This window comes from Falco punctatus (genome assembly GCF_963210335.1).
Source record: "Falco punctatus genome assembly, chromosome: 6".
Taxonomy (NCBI): Eukaryota; Metazoa; Chordata; class Aves; order Falconiformes; family Falconidae; genus Falco; species Falco punctatus.
Window position 1 is genome coordinate 48,059,821 of NC_137585.1, and position 18,380 is coordinate 48,078,200.

Genomic DNA, 18,380 nt, shown 5'->3' on the forward strand with positions numbered 1-18,380 from the left:
TTCTGTAATTACATCCCTTAAAAACTTCAGTTGAAGCAAAGATTATACCAATAAAAATTCTACCATTTCCTTCTCTAACTGGCTACCACCTTAGGTAGAAATTGTTTTGTTTTGGTGTACTTAGAACACACAAAAAGAAATCTATTCAATATCTCTCTTTATTCTGACTGAAGTCCAGCTTTTGCTGACTGTTCTGCATTTTTCTTTTTTTTTGCACATCATAATTAAGGCATAGTAATAGCTATAACTTCCTTTTTCCATGTCTACTTCTATTTCCTCTGTCAACTGAACTTTTTTCTTTCTCTTGACTGTAGAGTTGTGTCTTTAAAGGTTTAACTAAAATACTTTCATTTAAAATTGTGATTTGCATCATGAGTTTCTTAAGTTTTAACACTTGACCTTCTAATCTACTACACTACAACCAAAACATGATTTGGACTGGGCAACCATGTGCACACATAAAATGTGGTCAAAACCTGTTCACTTCCATCTACGTAGTCTCCAACCCTTCATGTTAACTCATTGTTGATTTGATAATTATAACTTAATTGTGAGAAGATTAGCTACTTTCTGATTCAGGGGCAGCTGCTGCTACATAAGAAACAACAATAAGTGATGCCAGCAGACCTTCTACAAATCAGGATGGTACAGAAGTAGATAGTCTGCTACATTTTTGAGACTCTTGTATGGGTTGTGTTCAGAGAGGCTTTTTGGAAGCAGATGACCTTTCTGAAACCTGCAGTTGCAGCAGTTTCTAGTTTGCTTAGTGAAAGCTTTTATACAAGAGCCTACAAAATCAAGTATTTATTTGTTGGATTCTAAGTAATAGAGTATCGCTTTACACTTGACAGTGAAATTGTAATTAAGCAGTATGAACTGCTTCTTGAGAAACAAGAAAGTGTTTCTTCAAAGCTTGTTTGAAATTTCCCTAGATTATAATGGGAAGTAGCTTTCTCTGTCTGAAGCACATCTAAGTGTGATTGCTTTTTGTATGTTAACAAGTATATTAGTATATTGGCTTCTCCTGGAACAAAAGGAGCAAAAATATGATCCCTTAGAGACCTAGATCTACAATGTAAGCACAATTGTTTGCAGATCCAATCAGCAGTTTGAGATACAAGCAACTCATAGACAAATTCTAGAGCTTTGGAAAAGAAAGGATACCTGAAAATGTTATTTTGAGCTTAATGGTGGTGTTAAACATTAGCATGTCTCTTGTATTCACATGAATAATTTACTTCTGTAGAGCTTTTCATCAGATACCAAAACCAAAAGTGCACCTGAATTAGTGTTTGGTTTGTTTTTTACCTGTAGAAACAAAAATCTTTATACACTGGTGTCAGGAACTGTGAAAACATACTGTCAGTCTAGTTCGCTAAAACATTTGTATAAAAAAGTCTTTTTTTGTCTTTTGCTCTTAATTTAAGGGCTATTTGTATGACCATTTTTTTTGTTTTCTTATAAAGTTCATATCTTCCTATTGTTCATACTGAAGTTGTTCCTCTTTTGGCAGCTTTTTCTTCACTGCTGTTGTTATTGCATGTTAAAAATATACTGGCTTTTTTTTCAGACAAAAAGCCCGGACAAACAAATTAATGCCCATTTTATTAAGCTTATGAAGTTGAATGACTGTGAAGTAAAAATAGCAGATTGATCAAATGACAGTTTGTCAGAGCCCTAGAAACATAAAAGTTACTGACAGAGAGTAATGGTGCTTCTAAGTGAATTTTAGCTTTTATGCAGCAGAAGTAGCTGAACTTTGTTTTTATGCTGTTTGTTCATAGGAAGAAAGAAAAGGGAAATGGTCTTAGGGTCTTTTGGCAAGAATTAGCAGAACAAATCTGAATAGGAATGTTTTTTCAACTTTGTGTGATGCATCATATAAACGGAGGTTGCAATAATTTCTTCAAGCTAAAGTTTCTCAGAAAAACTTTGTATCAAGTAAAACTAGAATTAGTGAATGAAGAGTTAAAAGAAATTCTGTTTGGGAGGAAACTTATTGGAAATTGTTGTCCTTAACTGGTATATAATTAGAGTAGGAGGATGTGGTTTAAAAAGCAGTTGTATTCACGTAATTTCTCCTACTTCACAGTTACATGAAGAATAACTGTCTGGGCAAGATTCTGCCTATACGATACTATGTATTTATGGTCAGATAGTAGTGTGTAGAGTTATATCCATGCAAGAAACTGTTAAAAGAACATGAACACTTTAAAGCTATTGCCCTTTCAAACACTTACACTTCAAATAGTCTTGAATTACATGATCACATACTCAGTTTGGATGAGACAGCAGCACAAAATGAATATGAATGAATATGCTCTTGGAATAAAACAGTGCTATGGCATGAAATAATTTGTTGTTGAGGGTTTTTTTTATATCTATCAAAAAATTAGTCTGCGTTAACATGAGACATAAGGAATTGGAGTGAAATTTTGGAGTGAGTGTGGTGCAAATACAGGGTCTGTGCTAAGCTCTGAAATTATTTTATATGCATACCTGTGTGCAAGGTAAAATGGTTGCAGGACGATGAGGAGAAAAAAGACTAAGCAGGGGAATAAGGAAGGAGTTTTATTGATTTCCCCACCATATCTGTATTTCTTAGGATTGTCAGCTTATACAGGTGATGTAGAGGCAATTACATTTTTTATCTCACAGAGGAATGAGGGGGATCTCTTTCACCGACTGTGGCACATAATGAATGAAATCCTAGACCTGCGAAGGCAGGTACTTGTTGGCCATCTCACCCATGATCGCATGAAGGATGTCAAGCGACACATCACTGCTCGTCTGGACTGGGGCAATGAGTGAGTACTAATTATAATGCCATGGCTTGAGGCTCAGTGTAGAATGTTGAAATAGGAACAAAGTTTAGATAGGCATTACCATTTTTTTTTTCTTTTAACAGACTTTCTCCTTCATTGTTTTTCTGTTCACTATGTTTTAACAGTGAAAAGTGACTTGGCACTTTATTTAACTTTTTTCTGTCTGTTTATTTTACATAATAGTGGCACTGTCTACAAAAGAATTGCATTGAAGTATCTGCAACATCCTACTATGTCTTTTTAAAACATACCTGGCCAGATTCCTATGTGATGCAGTTAACATCGCTTTATTGTCTTAACTGAAACTGTACTGGCTGGAATTGCTTTCTCTTTGGCTTGTATCACACAATTCAGTTCCTACTTTGGTGTCTCTTAACGTGCATCTTGCTACTATGCTCTGCGCCTTTCTTTTATCTGAATAACTCATAAGAGCTAACACAAATCATATTCTCCTTTTTGTTTGCTTGGTTTTGGTGGTTTGGTTTGTCTTTTTTTTTTTTTTTTTTTTTTTCCCCAAAAAGTGAGAAAAAGGGCTGTTTTCAAAGACTTCTCTTTAGCCTATATTTATTCAGTGAAACTCTGACTAAATGCAGCAACATTCAATATCAGAATTCCCTGAATTTCAGGGTTTTCTGCAGCTACTGCTATCTGAAAGCTGAAATACGTAACACAGTGGAACAACTGTGATTAACATTAACTGTGTATGATTAACTGCTCAGAATTTTGTGCTAACCAAATGGAATTTTGATAGGTTTTGAAGTGGTTAGTTTCTACTCTTTAAAAACATATTTTTGAAAAACTTTCTAATCTTTCAAGTTTTTCAAAAGTTCAGCATGGGTGCCCTATGTGTTCTTAATCTTTATTGCTTGCTGCTGTAATGAGAATAAGTTTTATTCCAGTTGATACAAGTTCATTTCATTATTTTGTTTAGGGGATACAGCCAGGCAGCTCTGATGCCTTCCAGTCCAAATTAAAAATAAGATGATGATTTGGCATTTGATGGATATTCTCCTTATCTTCTTTTCCACAGTTGTCATTCAAATTGAAGACGCTAGTGTGATTGACATTATACGATGTCCACAATAGTACAAAGGACAATATCAATTGCACATTGTCTACAGTGTGAAACAGATGTAAAAATTTTGGGGAAATATATTCTATTAATGTCACAAAGTGAGGAAAGTGGGGAGCAATCATCTGTGAATGGTGGATTCAACCAAAATATATTAAAACAAACTCTAAACCAACTGTAGAGTACCAATTAACATATACATTGTTTGTTGTAAATGTAAATGGAAGCTATGAGTTAATTTGTTTCCTTTGGGTGCCGAAACTACCTATTGTTATTCCGTTTTTCATACAGACAACTGGGACTTGATTTAGTTCCAAGAAAAGAATATGCTATGGTGGATCCTGAAGAGATCAGCATCACAGAGCTCTACAGGCTGGTGTGTGAATATAGTACTCAGTACTTTTGCTATCAAATGACATACTGATGTTTTAATGCAGCTTTCTTCTACTTAACCAAAAGTACTTTTATTGATAAAATAAAATGACATTTCATAGTGTAATGAGTTTTACTATGAGGGAAGTTTTCTTTTGAATAGTTATGTCATCTTTACATCTGTATGAGATGCTTTGCTTTGATATCAAATTTGTGTGCACACATGCTCATTTTACATGTTATTTGTTAAAAGTTTTATTTTCTGATATATCACTGAAATTGTGACTACTAACATTAATTTAATGAGCAATAAAAAGCTTATAAGACTCTTTTTCATTAGAGTTTTACCAGACACTGGAGTCCTGTTAGGTAAGATTTATGGAAACACTCATGGTACAAGTATCGTCACAGTTAATCATACTGAGCTAGTGGTCTTTTTTAATATGTTAATGTAAATGGCAGTTAAACTGCATAGAAGAGCTCTCCTTTGGATATAAGAGCCCATCTTGATTTAATAAAAGCAGCACTAATATTTCTTATTCTGGTTTAATCTCCAGTGCGGTCTAAGAAAACTTGCCTATTAACTTATGTGGGTTTTGGCTCATACAAGTACTGCGGTTGTTACAGACAGACAGTTCTGAGCCTTACTTGTTTAACACTAAGGTTTTATTTAAACTAGATTTTGTTTATATTAACTCTTCTGCGTTTAAATACAGAATAAACAAAAATATAATTGCTACCATTTTCTGTGGAGCTGAAATCATATATTTTTGATAATTTTTAGCTACTTATGTTGATTACTTGTGATGTCACACCCAATAGTAACTTCTTCATGCTAGAATCAGTATACCTTTGGGCAGTTTCAAAGTCATAGTAGTTGTACAGAATCCTGTTGAAGCACTAGATGAAATAACAGTGAGGAACCATTAATCATAAGAAGAAACATACAGAGGAAGAATAACCCAGAAAACTAATAATGGAACTCATGGAGTCGACTTTGGAAAATAGAGGGGGTAAAAAAGCCTTCAAACTGAGGTTATCTTGGGCTAAGTCACTTGGGAAGATTGATGTTTAAAATTATTTTTTATGCAATGTAAGGGAAAAATAGTACAACTTAAGATTGTCCTACTCTTAATGGGCAGTTAAAATGGTGAAGATTAAACTGTGAAATCAAATCAAGAGAATTTAGTATGTTCTTCGTAGAGTCTGCCAATTATAAAATATGGATGTGATTTTTTTCCATTTTAAAATACTGGTATTTAGTCTTTTGCAAAGGCATTTTTGTGTATTTGAATGCTAGAATATCAGATCATTAACTATTTAAACTAGCTATGAAATACTATATTGTTCCAGCACAAAGTTTTAAAGTGGCTTAGAATTTTCAGAGTACAAAAAAGGTACAACTTCTAGAGTTATTGTTTTTCTCCTAGAGATGATAATGGTGCAGTGCAACGCTAGGAAAGTCACTTCCTTGCATTCTCCTTCTCAAATTAAAAAAAAAAAAACAAAAAAAAAACAAAAAAAAAACAAACAAGAAAACCCAACACACACACCCCTGCAAACCCCCCTGCCCCCAAACCCCACCGCTTTTATAAGTTAGTACTGAATTAAATTTTTTAAAATTAAAAATCTTCATTAAGAAACTAGTTCAGTATTACATCTTCTACCTCGTTTTGTTTTGAGATTTTTACAGTTAATTCCAACTGCCTGCTTGTTGTTTGTGGTATTTTTAGATGGAACATCGTCACCGAAAAAAAGACACACCAGTACCAGCGAGCAGCCACCATCTTTTTGTTCAGATGAAGAGTCTAATGTGCTCCAATCTGGGAGAGGAACTGGAAGTAATCTTCTCGCTCTTTGACAGTAAAGAAAATCGGCCCATCAGGTACCTCATGATATTTCACTGGAATACTGATTTTATAGACTCCTAGAATCATTTAGGTTGGAAAAGACCTTTAAGATCAAGTCCAACTGTTAACCTAGCACTGCCAAGTCCACCACTAAACCATGTCCACAAGCACCACATTACCTGTCTTTTAAATACATCTAGGGATGGTGACTCCACCACCTCCCTGGGCAGCCTGTGCCAATGCTTGACAAACCTTTTGGTGAGGAAATATTTCCTAATAGCCAATCTAAACCTCCCCTGGTGCAACTTGAGGCCATTTCTTCTTGTCCTGTTGCTAGTTATCTTGGAGAAGAGAATGACCCCCACCTGCCTACAGTCTCCTTTCACATACTTGTAGAGAGCAATAGGGTCCCCCATGAGCCTCCTCTCCAGACTAAAAATCCCCAATTCCCTCAGCTGATCCTCATGAGACCTGTGCTCCAGACCCTTCACCAGCTTTGCTGCTCTCCTTTTGGCCACACTCCAGCACCGCTATGTCCCTCCTGAAGTGAGGGACCCAAAATGTAACACAGTATTCTAAGTGCAGCCTCACCAGTGCCAAGTACAGGGGGACGATCACTTCCCCTGTCCTGCTGGCCACACTGTTTTGGATACAAGCCAGGATGCTGTTGGCCTCCTTGGCCACCTGGGCACCCTGCTGGCTCATGTCCAGCCAGCTGTCAGCCAGCACCCCCAGGTCCTTTTCCACCAGGCAGCTTTCCAGCCACTCTGCCCCCAAGCCTGTGATGTTGTGCTTTACATAAGCTTTGTCAATACACACTGTATGTTTTGATCCAGGTGAGAGATTTCACATTAGAAACAAGCAGAAGAGAGTCTTGATTCAGGATAATTTTTTGCTTCCTTTTGAAACTCAGTTTCTATACTTAATAGTATCATTTTAGGTTTAAATAATGTGTATTTCTCTGTCTTACTCTGTTTACCTGTTTCAATTTTCAGTTGATTTTGTTTATCTAGGAACATATACACCGGTATGCATACAAAGTGAATGTTAGTTCTGTGACCTACAGATCATTTTTCGGTATCTCTATTATACTGTCTCCTGATCAGTGCACATTCAAAACTTAGAACTGTTGCTTGCTCTGTAATATTTATGAGATAAATTCTCCTAGGTACATGACTGGAATTAGTGAATTAAGAGTCTTTTTTATAAAAGGAACCTGGACTTCAATGAGGAAATGCCAGTTCTTCGGTAAAAGTCAAACTCAATCTCACATCAACTTTGGGTTTCTTTTGGCCTCTTTTTTTTTTTTCAGCTGGCAGCTGATCCTGAAACCATTCTTTTTCTGTTTCCTAGAGCTTAAATTCTGTGAGACCCCTGATAACCCTTGAATTTTAAAATATTCAATAGTTAGTTCTAGCACATTTCTGGATGAGAGAGAGAACATGGGAGTGAAGAATATTGGGACCAGTATGCAGTTAATAAATATGAGCACAGGAGGAGAGCAGAGTTCTTGCAAGAGCCTTGTAAATTGTTTGAGGAACGTGTCAGGAAGATTGAACAATTAAATGCCTGTGCAGTGGTGATGCAGGTGGTAGGTCGACCCTGGCTGGATGCCCAGTGCCCATCAAAGCTGCTTTGTCCCTCCCCTATTCAGCTGGACAGGGGAGGAAAATGTAACAGAAGGCTCATGGGTCAAGATAAGGACACGGAGATCACCCACCTGTTACCATCATGGGCAGGCAAAACAAACTCAACTTGGGGAAAATAAATTTAATTTGTTACCAGTCAGATCAGAGTAGGATAATGAGAAATAAAACCAAAGCTTAAAAATGCCTTCCTCCAGCCCCTCCCTTCTTCGCAGGCTCAGCTTCACTCCTGATTTCTCTGCCTCTTCCCCTCCAGCAGCACAGGGGGACAGGGCCTGGGGGCTGCGCTCAGTTCATCACACTTTGTCTCTGCTGCTCCTTCCTCCTCAGGGGGAGGCTTCTCATGCTCTGCCCTGCTGCAGCGTGGGGTCCCCAGGGGCTGCAGGTGGGGATCTGCCCCACCGTTACCCTCCATGGGCTGAGGGGCACAGCCTGCCTCACCAGGGGCTTCCCCAGGGGCTGCCGGGGAACCTCTGCTCCGGGCCTGGAGCCCCCCCTGCCCCTCCGTCTGCACCGGCCTGGGGGGCTGCAGGGACGCTCCGCTCACACAGCCTCACTCCTGTCTCCCAGCTGCTGTTGCACTGCAGGCTTTTTGCCTCCTTCTTATATATGTTATCCCAGAGGCGCTACCAGTGTCACCGATGGGCTCAGCCTTGACCAGCGATGGGTACGTCTTGGAGCCGGCTGGCATGGGCTCCATTGGACATGGGAAAGCTTCTGGCGGCTTCTCACAGAAGCCACCTGTAGGCCCCCTGCTATCAATGCCTTGTCAGGCAAACCCAATGCAATAGGAGATCACCTTCTGCTCAGAAGGCTCCTATTCTTCATTTGCTGCTGTTTTTTGGCCACTGTATTTTTCTCTGCTCTCCTCGTGAGAGAAGGAAACGTGTTCTGGAGGCAACAAAAACCATCTGCTTTAAAACTGACCGCCAGAGAAATGAAAGGCTGTTCTTCAAAACAAAAAACTGCTTAGATAAGACAGCTCAGAAATACATTAAATATAAGCTGCTCCTCTAAGTCTGTTAATAGGGTTAAAAGTGTTACAGTCATGGCTTTCTATGCATTTTGAGTGTACTAGTTGTTGTTGTACATACAGCAATAGACCAAAGTCCATGTGGTTCCACAAACTCCTGAGTTTGACAGATTTATGTCTGTACCTTTTAGTTAGGCAAGATAAATAACCAGCACTTTGAAGGAATATGACACTGAGTAAATTGATATTTGTTGTTAATGAAATCATATATAAAAAACTGTTGTTACAGTGTTAGCTGCTAAATACTGACAATTCATTCTGGCTTGCACTTCAGACCTTAGTCACTGAAATGCAGTTTACTGTTGTTTCTGAGGATTAAACGTGCATCAGGGCATATCTTTTTTGTTCACTCCAGTGAATGCCACAGCAGGTGACAGTTTTACAAGGGAGCTTCAGATCTTGACAGAAAAAAAATTGGGGTGTTATGGATTGCTGTAAACAAGGTTATGGCAGTAGTGATGGTGTGAAAGCAAACGGATTGGATTTCATGTTCACATGAGAGCACAAATTCTAGAGCCGTTTGTCACATGCTTGCCTTTATCTGACCTTTAGATATTGATTCCTGCCTCCAGTGTCTGTTTGCAGCTGCTTTACTATGTGTGAACTTCCTCATCCCATTTCTGGAAAACCTTGAAGAAGTGAAGTGTGTTGCATTGAATCCAAACTGTATTGTAGGGTATGGGGGGAATGACAAGATGAACTTTGTGAAGGTAGTTTGCAACCATCTGCAAAACAAACAAATGTACACCCCACAACAACAAAACCACAACAAAAAACCCTCACAAGAAACATTTACCTCTCAACGTGTTTGAAAAAGCTGCAGCGGAAGGGATTTTACAAGAACAGATGAAATACAAGTTATATCTGAATTGCAGAATGAACTCTGGAGTGCAGAAGTGTCCAAGTTGGAGATTTAGATGGTCTTTCTTGACTAGACCTGGAAGTGACTAAGCTAGCTGGGTTTGTTGTTGCACAACAGTATGGTGTCATGTATAACGTGTATTCGGTACAAATGGATGGGGTATTTCAGAAGTCTTTAGGCCCTGGCTGATGCATGCATGAAACAGCCTCCCTCACAAAGATGATGTATGAGAAGAGACAGTTTCTGTGCTTCTCAGGTAATGCGCTTCACACTCTGCAATGACACCAAAGCCTGCTGGCAGTAAGAGATTTGTGGAGCCTGGATATGCAGACACTTTTGCTCACTTCTGATAAAAGTGCAGGTCAAAAGCTGTGTGTAGCAAGCTTAAGGTCTGTCACAACCTAGCTGTGTCACTTGTCTTGTGGTCCAGTAGAAAAATGCTATGAAAATAATAGATGAAACTTGCTAATAGCACAGTTACATTATCATGTATAATTCCTTAAGTTTATTTCCTGAAACAGAAAATCTTTGATTAAGAGTAGAAGTATATGAATATATATGATTTAAATTTTATTTCTTCAATTTGTTACTGACAGTATTAGAATTTTTTAGTTTGGTTTCTTTGGACTTGGTTGCTTTTTACCTCAAGTTTTGGTTTTGGAAGCAGTGTATGTGTACCAAACTTGCTTCGGGTGGGTAATCCTGCTTGTTTTAATGAGACCATTTCAATGCGTAACATTGAGTAGAAGCTCACAGGTACAATTGCTCCAAAATGTGCCTTTGTGGATTCTAATACAGTGTTCATTGTCCATCTGATAGAAATTGGCATAAAGTGAGTGATCTCTGTAGCCCTTAAAGAGTTCATTTGGAGAGAGTAAAAATAGCAGAATTGACATTTAATGATAGAATTTCTGTTCTGATATTTTTCTTAAGACTAACTTAGCTTCTTGGCAGGTAGACCTGCAAATGTAAGAACCCTATTTGATTTTTTTGTAACCTCAAGTTTATGCAATTGGAATAGCTTTAAAAAATTGTTGGAGGACTAGAACCAACATTATCTGATTAATTTTTTTAATTGATTGCATATCTTTTTATGTTTTATGTTACCTGTTTCATATATTCAGCTGTTTGAACAGAAACATCTGTTCCAGTTCAACTGAATTGCAATTGTAGGTATTGAAGTGGGGCAAGTATCTACAAAAACGAATAGCAAGGCTTTAGGAAGCTTGAGTATAGTAGCTCCCTCCTAGTCCAGCTCCAGACTAGTGCAAGAAAAAGCAGAAATAGTATGAATCTATATATTGCTACAGAGTTTTTACAGAATGTTTTCATAAAATTTGGAGTATTTATACATTAGTGATAAGAGGATGTAATTTTTACTAAAATGCATAAAACAATTTCATTTTAAGATAGTGAGTTGGTAAATTTGCAATTAGTGATTTTTTTCTAATCAGCTAATGTCAGGTACTTTGAAATGGTTTAATTTTTCTCTTCCTTTATTTGGAAAATATCTGAGTTATTATTAATGTAGATAGCACATTACCATGTGGAAAAGTCTGTGCTTTGAAAAAGCAAGGAAAAAAGGAGGTACTTGGTAACATAGGAAAGGTATGGTTTAATAGTTGAGCTATATATTAAAGCACAAGAATAAAGTCATCCTTAGACCATTGTAAAATTGTAGCTTTCTCAGGCAACATTAAGAACAGATAAGTCTTAGTCACTGAAAAATGAAAGGTAATGAAACTTTTTGGTTTTTTTGCTATAGTTAGATTCTCTATGAAAAAAAGCATGCCATAGCAGCTGAGACAAAGCAAGTTATAAGCAGAAAGCACAGTGTGTTAACAGTTCTTCTGTTTGACCTGGGACTAGAATTGAGTGTCTCATAAGAAAACATGACATCATTACATGCTAAGAACAGATTAAAAGCATATAGGTGTATACAGTAGAAAGAAATTAGATATCAAATTGAAAGCCACGATCCTGAGTTTTGGCACACAACTTTTCTCTAATTCTCATGAGCCTTGTGTTTTGCCACAGGATCTAAGGTCAGTAAGTATTCTGGATAGGGCTGATTCTAACAGGATGCAATGTTAGACACTGTTTGTCTTTGTAAAGACAACCAGAGAAGGAAGAGGACAATAGTAATAATTGTAATTCCCTTTACGCTTTATACAATATCTTAATGATGATTGCCGTGGCTTAAGAGACAGTCCAGACTTCTGGAAGATAGGAAATGTAAGTTTGAATATTCAAAGGCAGAGCAAGAAACTGAACATGGCACTCTTTTTCTTAAAGAAAAAATGAACCCATTAATATAAATCTGTTCTTCGCCTACACTATGATCTTGTTTCTCTTATTAAAAAAAAAAAAAATAATTAAAAATCCAGAGTGGTCACAGCATGCTTCATATTTAAATTTATCATTGGTTCCTCTTCATCACCTTTTGTTTCTCTGATTAGTTGTGCTTCATTAAAAAAGAATCTGTCCTGAAAGAACATGCATGTATGTCTTCAGGGTGGTGGTGGGTGGGGGACGACTATGCCATCAGGCTCTGCATGAGTAGGTGGAGGTATTTTTCTGTAATTACGAGTAAGATGCCAAAGTTAAGACATATGCCAATGCTTAGCATTTCCTTTTTGTTAATTTTAGAAGGTTTCATGATGAATAAATGGACTTCAGGATTGGAATCCAGCTCCAAAGACATCTAAGCTTAAGACCTTTGTGTAAATTGCATCTCTAGGCTCCTGTCACAGTCTACAGAGACCTAGTTATAGTCAGTGAAACCTAGAAAGCTATTCAGCTGATGAAATGTCTGTGTTTTCTTTAGGGCATGTTGGATAGCTCTTTAAAATCCATAGACTGTATTGATTAAAGAGCTGCTCAGCATATCCTGAGGTAATTTTGAACTGAATCTATCCTGTTTCTTTTTTGGATTCTGTTTCAGTACTTTAGATCTCAATGAACTTTGGGCCTTCAAGTTCAGAAAAAGTTGATGCTGAATTCGTAAAGGATATAGATACTCAATATTAGTTATCTGACTTCCTGACATTAGCCACTCAGGGTGGAATCCTTATGGAAAACAACTCTGAATTTGCTCTTCAAATATTTGCAAAGGATTTAGAGTAGATGGATCAAAAATAAGTTATATATGTATGTACAATTTTACTATTGTTTCTTCAGTAGATATTGAAATTCTTTTGTTAGAAGAGAAAGCATGGTCTGTGTGTCTGTTATGTTGTGGTAAGCAGTGTACATGTTTAAGAATAGTCTTCTAATTTAACATATAAATTGGTACTGTCATTGTGTGACTTACTGGTGCATTTCTAGGATAACACCTTTTAAAATAAGAGGTGTAAATTAAAGCAATAAAACAAATAAACCCATTATCATGGTTTGATAATGTGTGCTTTAATAAAAGGAAAATTAGGTAAGTTTACAACTATTATTATTTACAGTTAAACAACTTTTCATCTTAAAAGCGTGGATAAATGCTCATAATTTTCCCAACATGTACTAAGAATTAAATAATATATTTTTCAGGTGAGATGTGAAAGTGTGATGTTGAAATGAATTAGTGACTTACCCAGAGGAGAAAACTGATATCAGATAGTGACAAAAAAATCATTGTGATGCTTGGGATTCTTTTTGACCTTCAGTCTCCCGTACTAAAAACTTTTCTAGATTCGTTAACAGCTGTGATGCATCACTTGCACCTGGTGTAGTGTGATTAGTACCCGCTTTGTGCAACAGAGATTTTTTCTGTCAACTTTAGCAAGCTAGGGATGAATATACTTTTGCAATCACGTGCCATTTGGTTGGAGCAGTATGGGGCTGTACTTTAGTCCAGGCTTTAAGTGTAGCTCGAAATTGCTCTTAAAAATAACTGTTTCTAATTGTGTCGGTTTCCACAGTAACTTCAGTTCTGTTGTGTTAAGTTAGATGTAATAACAAAATACAGGTTTATTTATACCTTTATTGTTGTTATTAATAAACAGTAGTAATAAATATTACTTTGCAGACTCTTTCTTTATTGATACAATTGTCTAATGTGTGTCTTCACACTTTAAAAGGCTTCTTTTGGATGTGAATATTCTACTTGTATGAAAGCAAGAAAACTATTTAACTGGAGTGAGTAAATCTCAGTAATGACATGCTTATGCACTTGATGCATTAGGACTGCAGTTGCCAGTCATTAATTTTCTACTTAATTGGTGCATACCAATTTCACTTGACTGTTCATGCATATGTATATATCCATATTTTCTAGCTAAACTAGCTGCTAGGAATAATTTTTGTCATCACTTAAATTAACAATAAACAGCTGAAGTCAGCCCCTGGTGATTCTTGGAGTTTTCCCTGGTGTGTTCTTGTATCTTGTTCCATTTGCCTTCCCTTCTTGCTGTTTTGCAGTTTTCTTTCCTAGAACAGTAACAGCCCCTGAATGGGAGAGAGCAAGTGTATGAATGGCACTGCTTTTAACATGGTACAGCCATATGGCTTGTCCTAGTAAAATTCTTATTTTATGCATTACTACATCTTGTAACCTTACATTCCTCCTCCTCTTTCATTTCTGTTAAGGTCACAAGCCCTGGTTTTGTATTCAATTTTTTGTTCTTTAAGGAAGTAAAAAGCTATTTTGATAACAATTTAATTTGTAGAACCGATCACACTGTTAGAATTCTAAGGCAAAATTTTTAGCATACACAGTTGTAAAGTAGTGTTGTTACTGTATTTGGAAAATAAGAGGTTCATGATCACATCTTTTCTTGAGGCTTTTTTGTCTTTCACTTCAGTCTTGTTTTCCTGGCCACTGCTGAGCTTTTACTGGCTACTTAGAGTTGTACAGCATCTTAGACTGTTTCTGAAGTATTTAATCTCAAACATACTCTGTCTAGATCTATTGAGAATCCAGATGGTAGTTAATTAGTGTTCTTAAGAAATGCTTTTATGAAGTCTGTTCCTTGAACCTGGCATGCTCAACAAACATTTGAGAAAAGCAAGATCGGAAGGACTTAGCAATTTAGTACTGAGCTTTGATTTTTTTTTTTTGTATCATCTAATGTTCTTAGAACAATATGAACAGGTTGAAAGTCTCAGACTGCTGTCTACTTCAGCAAATAATGACAGCCAGTAGGAGTGAATCTGTAGAGCAGCGGTTCATGCTAAGCCCAATGTTAACATGTGTAAATGTTTTAAGGATTTTACATTCCAGTTCAGTTTTACGTAGAAGAAATCCAGTTGACTAGCTTGGGCTGTTCTGCGTTGTGAATCAAAGTGCAGAGATGATCAGAAGATTTTGTTCAGAAGCCAGCACCTGATTCGAAGTAAGAGAGTCATGTAGATGATAAAATAGTTATGTAAGTTGAATAATACAGGATCATGGTTTGAATGAGGAAAAAAATCCTGTAAAACATGGAGTAACTCAGCTGTACTTGGATAATTTTTTTTTACTTTAAAATTTAAGTAATAGATAATACATTGTTGGAGCTCCAAAGGAAGACTGGGAATGTATTTTTAATGTTTCAGCAGAGTGCAACAATCCTGTGTTCTGATGCTCTTTATTAGCTGCTTTATAGATCTACTGTAATGTGTGGTCACTTATGAGATTTGTGAAGTTTTTTTGGGTTTCTTCTATTACTAAGAAATTATCAGTAGCTTCTGTTCTGTAAAGTTGAAATATGAAGATGGTTAGATTCCCAGTATTTAGAGTACTGAAGAGTGTAGTGATCATTTGCTTTGGGAATATTTCCTCTTACCAGAACAAAAATTAATGAAATGAACCTTTTTTCCCTCAGATAGATCACACTTACAAAGCCAGTACTATGTACTTCCAAAAGATTACGCAGTTGCGGGTTTTGTAGGGGCAGATTTTCAGAGAAATAAAAGCACAAGTACTGATGATAGCATGTGCTTTTCCCCCCTGCATGTTCATATCATTTACCCAATACAGCAGTTTATTCCAGTAGTGATGACCTTAGTGTAGCCACAGGGCCCACTTACACTGCAGCTATAAGAACACCAATCCTTTAATCAAAAATAGATAGATTTTTTTTTTTTTTTTTCCTATCAGATCCTGGAAGGATCTCACTTATTAGCTTTTAATAGAATCAGTTTAATGAGTTGCAAGGGACAAAGTAACAGCTTAGCTGTTTTCCAATGTGCATTATTCACTGAGATTCTGTTACCTTTATTCTTGCCACAACAATATCCTACTGTTAAAAAACAGAAAACAAAAAAAATCCAAACCTGAAAGAAAATGTTTATCAGGTGACTGTAAATACCTACCTTTCTATTGTAGGTACTGTAAGTTTATATTTATAGCTATCGAGAGATCTTGCCTGTTATTTTTTTTTTAAGAGAATTTTGAAAACACCATCACCACTGGCCACTGTGTTACGAAAAAGGGAATGGAGGGTATTAAGCCCGCTGTCTACATTTGTTCAATTCAGACTGTGGACCCTCTTCTTGGCATTGATGAGTATGCATAAGAACACTGCATGATTTCCTGCCCAAAGTCACAATTACTTTACTGACCTTTACATTTATGTAGGGTTTGTGCCTCTGTGTTATGCCAGCATACTGCTGTAGAAATTATTATTCTGAAATCTGCAGTGTAACAGACAGTTCTTGGGTAGCAGTGTGTTTTCTAAACCATTTTCTTAATGTTGTTATTTTTTCCAAATAGCAGTGCTATTAATAGGACAATTTAAAGCAGCACTTCAGAAAGATGGAGTGCAGTAAGATTTCTCTTTTATTGATACATACTTCGTGTCTGTGTCAATATGATATGAATGTCTTATCACAAAAGATTGATGGCTCTGGCCCCATCTGTGTGAGGAGCAGAGATAAGTTGGCATGCTAATCCTCCTTTTCCTATCACCTTGAATAACCTTGTTTGTAACTATCAAATTGCCCTCAAATGAGCACGGATTCTTAAGCAGCACAAAGAGGAATAGGCTGTTTATCCAAGGCCAGTGGAAATGAACTGCATTTTCTATTTTGTGAGTTTTTGATTATATGCTTAATGTTAGTGTAAACTCCAGACCGTATCAAAAAATGAGAAGATTACCCTTCCTTTGCTGTGCTCTTAACCTCACCTTTTTGGTGACATTCACACACAGCATCAGTCTTTTTATGCCTTTCTTCTTTCAGTTCTGCTATTACTTTAAATCAGTTAAATCACTTGCCAAAAGCTGAAATACACATTTTGTTGGTTAAGATATTTACTACTCTGTGTTCTAAGTTACCTTTTCAGTTTATTTTGTTTTGGGTGGGTTTTTTTTGTTTTAGTGGGTTTTTTTTGGTTTTGTTTTGTTAGTTTTTTTCAGAAAAAAGCCATAACGTCAGTGTTTCTCCCTCTGAGAAACACATACTCCTCTCCTCCTTATTCTATGAAAATGTTAAAGGATTTGGTATAATAAGAGAATGTTTTAAGTCATTTTTTGCTACCTCCATCAGCATCTTCAAACCTGAGATCTGCTCTGTTCTAGCACAGCTCAAACGACCTAACTTTTAATCATCCCTCTAACTAAAGTTTACACAGCAGGCTGTTGTTAATTATTAACAGTTAGAACAACAGCAAGGAAGGACTTGGATACCTTTTGAATCAAGCTGGTAATACATTTCCATTACCTGGAACGCTCACTACTGAGAGCCCAAGATGTCTGTCTTCAAAGGTATCGCTGTGGCCTCTCTTGAGCAAGAGCTCAAAGATTCAATATTACTTCAACCATGTAAGTGGCTTACACTTGAGTTTCAATATCTACTGCTCCAGATATCACCACTCTAAATGCAGGAGACTTGAACAGTTAAATTCTTTGTTGCTTCTGAACAAAGTTGAACCTGGAGATGGAGAATATATTTGTGAAGCTGTAGGGTGTGTACTCAGTTACAGAAGTTAATAAACTTCTACAGAAGTTATTAAAAAAAATACAGAAGAGAAATCCTGTGTGGATGGCCCTCTAGCTAATGAAAATGTTGCATGTTGTTGTGAAGAACAGTTCGTTAATTATTAATTGTTAATTAACCAGTCATTTGGAACTTCAGGGCAAGTAAAGCCAAGTGATAAAGTGTTGTAGCCTGGCAGTTATTAACTCACAGATAGAAGATGAAGAAGAATGTGTAAAGAACCTCATTTCTCTAAAGATCCAAATGACCCAGCTATCTATCCATGCGGCCTTTGTGTGGTACTTACACATAATCAGAAAAGCCCAGCACGGTTGGGGTTGGAAGGGAACTCCAGAACTCTTCTGATCTAACACCCCTAGAGCTGGTCGCCCAGAACCATGCCCAGATGGCTTTCAAATGTCTCCAAGGATGGAGACTCCACAACCTCCTTGGGTACCCTGTGCCAGTGCTCTGACAGTCTCACAGTAAAGAAATTGTTTCCTGATGCTCAGAGGGAGCTTCCTGTGCTTCAGTTTGTGTTTACTGCCTCTTGTACTGTCACTGGGCACCACTGAAAAGGGCCTGGCACTGTCCTTTTTGTACCCTTCAGATATTTATGTACACTAATAAGGTCCCTTCTGAGCCTTCTCCAGGCTAAACAGTCCCAGCTCTCTCAGCCTTTCTCTACAGTCCCTTAAACGTCTTCATGGCCCTTTTTGGACACTTCTTCATGGTTCCCTTGTACTGGGGAGCCCACATCGGTACGCAGTACTCCAGGTGTGGTGTAACCAGTGCTGAGTAGAAGGCATAAGGATCACCTCCCTGAACCTGCT

At 37.2% G+C, this 18,380-nt stretch overlaps 1 protein-coding gene across 4 annotated transcripts in view; it reads left to right on the forward strand.

The window, feature by feature from the left end:
• DOCK4 (dedicator of cytokinesis 4) overlaps window positions 1-18,380 on the forward strand; it is a 254,109-nt gene that overhangs the window by 96,089 nt on the left and 139,640 nt on the right. For all 4 annotated transcript variants that reach the window (XM_080394179.1, XM_080394177.1, XM_080394180.1 and 1 more), the window contains exons 6-8: window positions 2,659-2,807; window positions 4,189-4,273; window positions 6,003-6,154. In XM_080394179.1, the coding sequence (XP_080250305.1) occupies window positions 2,659-2,807; window positions 4,189-4,273; window positions 6,003-6,154 (386 nt within the window). The remainder of the gene's footprint in view (window positions 1-2,658; window positions 2,808-4,188; window positions 4,274-6,002; window positions 6,155-18,380) is intronic.